This window comes from Microtus ochrogaster, chromosome 19, assembly GCF_000317375.1.
Source record: "Microtus ochrogaster isolate Prairie Vole_2 chromosome 19, MicOch1.0, whole genome shotgun sequence".
Classification (NCBI taxonomy): domain Eukaryota; kingdom Metazoa; phylum Chordata; class Mammalia; order Rodentia; family Cricetidae; genus Microtus; species Microtus ochrogaster.
The window spans coordinates 17,541,639-17,544,710 of NC_022021.1; the positions used below are offsets into that span (position 1 = coordinate 17,541,639).

The following is a 3,072-nucleotide window of genomic DNA, read 5'->3' on the forward strand; positions in this document are numbered from 1 at the left end:
CGCCCGGCTCCACCCCACTTTTTAATTGAATTACTTGGTATTTTTTTGTCTAGTTTCTTGCATTCTTATATATTTTAGAGATCAGAGGCGATATTCTCTTAATCTCAAAATTGTCTATGCTGCGCCAAAGAGATAGCTCAATGGTTAAGAGGGCTTGGCCCTGCAACCATGAGAGGCAGAGATGGAATCCCCACCACCCACATAAAGGACAGACAGGGCTGCAAGTGCAATGAGGAGTGGATACAGGTCCGGTCCCCAGAGTTCACTCTAGTCAACCTAGGCGAAGTGATGAGCTTCCAGTTCAGTGAGGTTCCCTGTCTCCAGGCAAGAAGATGAACAGTGATGAAAGATACACAAAGCACGGGTCTGCCCTCCACACACGGCACAATGTGGTGTGCATGCCTGCACAGGACACCTACATGGTTTTAAATCTGAGCGCTATCGTCCTCCAAAGGAAACAAAAAACGGGAAGAGTATGCTAAGAACTGTTCCTTCTTTTCCCACACCGCACCTGGGTGAATGAAAAGCCATCCTTTCCACCAGGATGTACCTTCACACTTAAATACAAGCTTCTAAAAGCCACATTAGGGTTCTTATTCAGTTTTAGTGCAGCACCTGTAGGTGGGTGCTGAAAACAGCCTCACAGCTCTAAAACAAGCTTTTAAAATAGACTTTAAAGCAACAGCCAGCAAAGAAATTCGTTTAAACAAAAGACATGTGTTATCAAGTACACTGTTACCTTTAATTCGTGATAATCTATCGCGTGGTCTTTGTCGGTATCAAAGAGCTCAAAGGCATCTTTAATTTCTTGCTTCTGTTCTTCAGAGAGCTCTCTTCGCTTTTTCCTCTTTGTTTTGTCTACTACAAGATCACTTCTATGACACAGAAAAATGTGTTTAGTTCACTTCATCTCACCTCACTTAGGACAAAAAATGGTTTTCTAAATTTCAACAAAATAGAGTAGAATAGTCTGGAGAATAAAGAAACTGTCCCTAAATCAGCTCCTGAAGTGTACATGTATAAACCAGCATCCAAAACACTATACTTATTATTCATGTCACCTACCAAGACCATGAAAACAGAACAGCCCATAGGAAAGTAAACTTCATAAATGACAGCTGTGCTGTATTTGGTTTACCTTGGACAGCTTCTAATTCAGTTCTCACAATTACTAGGTAAGGCACTTTAGTGATGTAAGTTCAAAATGCTTTTAGATTATACGTTCCTAACAGTGCTTTGTGTTTTTATTCCGTTGATATTAACCAGCCAAAAGATAAAAGCACATAAACATACAAATACTAGACGGGCATACGAAAAGCAGCTAATGTTCGTGCCTTAGTCTATGTGATGTTTAAAACAGTTGTAACTCTCACTTAACAGATAAAACGATAGGTTAAACGTCTTCATTTAAAAACTCTACAGAAGCGTAAAAGATAATCTAAAAAGGGTATTTCGAGCAGAAAGCGTCTGCCTTAAAGGCTGCCAATGCAAAAGCAGGCCAAATGTTTAAATGAGGGCACTACACGTGTATCCGCACGTTTTTAAAAGATGGAAGCTGTAAAGCCAGAAACCTAGCTGAGTGTATGTGCGAGCGGCTAACATCTAAGGGACCGCGGGGATGAAGGCGGTGGCCCTGGGTACCCGCCACACCCCGCCAGGGCCACCACAGTCGCCCTGCGCCGCAGCGCCCAGCCCGCGAGTGTAGATGGACAGGGTGAGGAGTCAATGGGGAAGGTGGTGTCCGGACGTGACCGGAGGGAGCGAGGACAACAGACCCACCAGGGTGGGCGAGCGCAGCGCTCGGACCGGGAGGAACCGGGCCGGGCCTCGACTGCCCCTGGAAGGCGGCAGCCAGGCCCGGGCCCGCTCACGAAGGACGGAAACCTCGCGAGACTTCGCTCCCGGCGCGGCTGTGCAAAGGGCCCCACGGACAGGGCGGCGGCGGCCGGGAGGCGGGGACCGCGGGGTGCTCGGCGCTCCGGTGCCGCTCGGCCCGGCCTCCCTTCCACGCCCCGTGGCCGTGCGCGGAGTGCAGGCACGGCCTCCTCGGTACCGACCTCAGAGCTAAACTCATTTTCTCTTCCGACCGAGATGTTCCGCCCAGGGCCTTTTCCAGGAGACCCGCTCAACAGCCGCCAACCTCCACGGCCGCGCGGACCACCCACCAAACAGAAGCTTCTGGCCGCGATTGGCTGGGAATTGCCAATAGTCGGCCCATTAGGGCGGAAGCCTCTCTGTCCTCTGTTTTCATTGGTCATTTCAAGTATCAATCAAGTACCCCTTTCGGCCGGCCACCTCTCTGGCCCCTTGGATTGGCCGGGTACTGTTGGAGCCCCTTGCCGACGTCAGTCGCCACTCTGGTTTCCGCGGTCAAGGCCAGGCCCCACGCGTGTCACCTTGTGCTAGAGCCGAGCACGCGTGGGGATCCAGGTCGGCGGTGGCCCGTGCATCTCAGAAAGTTAAACCGTAAACCTGAAGACTTTGTTCCCCGTTCTTATTTCAGAAACTACCAAGCTGCTTAGCGTTTCCCCCTTAAAACTTTTGCAAGTGGTTCTAGGAACTCACTCTGTAGACCAGGCTGGCCTCAAACTCACGGAAATCACTGCCTCTGCCTCCCAAGTGCTGAGATTAAAGACATGAGCCACAACCTCTCAGCTTCCACGGTTAACAAGTGAGTTGCTCTCCTCTGACCTCCAGGCAAGTTGTATGTGTCAGAGCACAAAATATCACACAACATTCCCTCCTTTTTTTTACTAAAAAGAAAGTTTTAACTAACATAGAAAAACTATATATAAAGTAAGTACAATATATGTAATTATATACAGGCAATAATTACACTGACTAGTCCATTACCATTTGACAAATTCGGAGAAAACATTCCATTATCCTATCTTAGTGAGTCAAAGCATTATACCTAATTTACTTCATATCCTCACTTGTATCACCAACCCAAAACTATCCTTTTATGTCTCTCAACCTTATAAAATTTATACCTTTTGTGAGTTTTTTTTCTGAATTTGTTAACAAGGAAAACTATAACTATCTAGTCTTCAACTCCATCAGAGATCTGAG

The 3,072-nt window shown here is 47.5% G+C and overlaps 1 protein-coding gene across 1 annotated transcript in view; it reads right to left on the bottom strand.

Annotated features, from left to right (window-relative positions):
- Positions 1-2,187, bottom strand: part of Cetn3 (centrin 3) — a 14,702-nt gene extending 12,515 nt beyond the window's left edge. The window contains exons 1-2 of the mRNA XM_005356534.1: positions 2,058-2,187; positions 740-875 (exon numbers count right to left, since the gene is read on the bottom strand). Coding sequence (XP_005356591.1) covers positions 740-875; positions 2,058-2,074 — 153 coding nt within the window. The 5' untranslated portion in view covers positions 2,075-2,187. The remainder of the gene's footprint in view (positions 1-739; positions 876-2,057) is intronic.
- Positions 2,188-3,072: the final 885 nt, after the last annotated feature.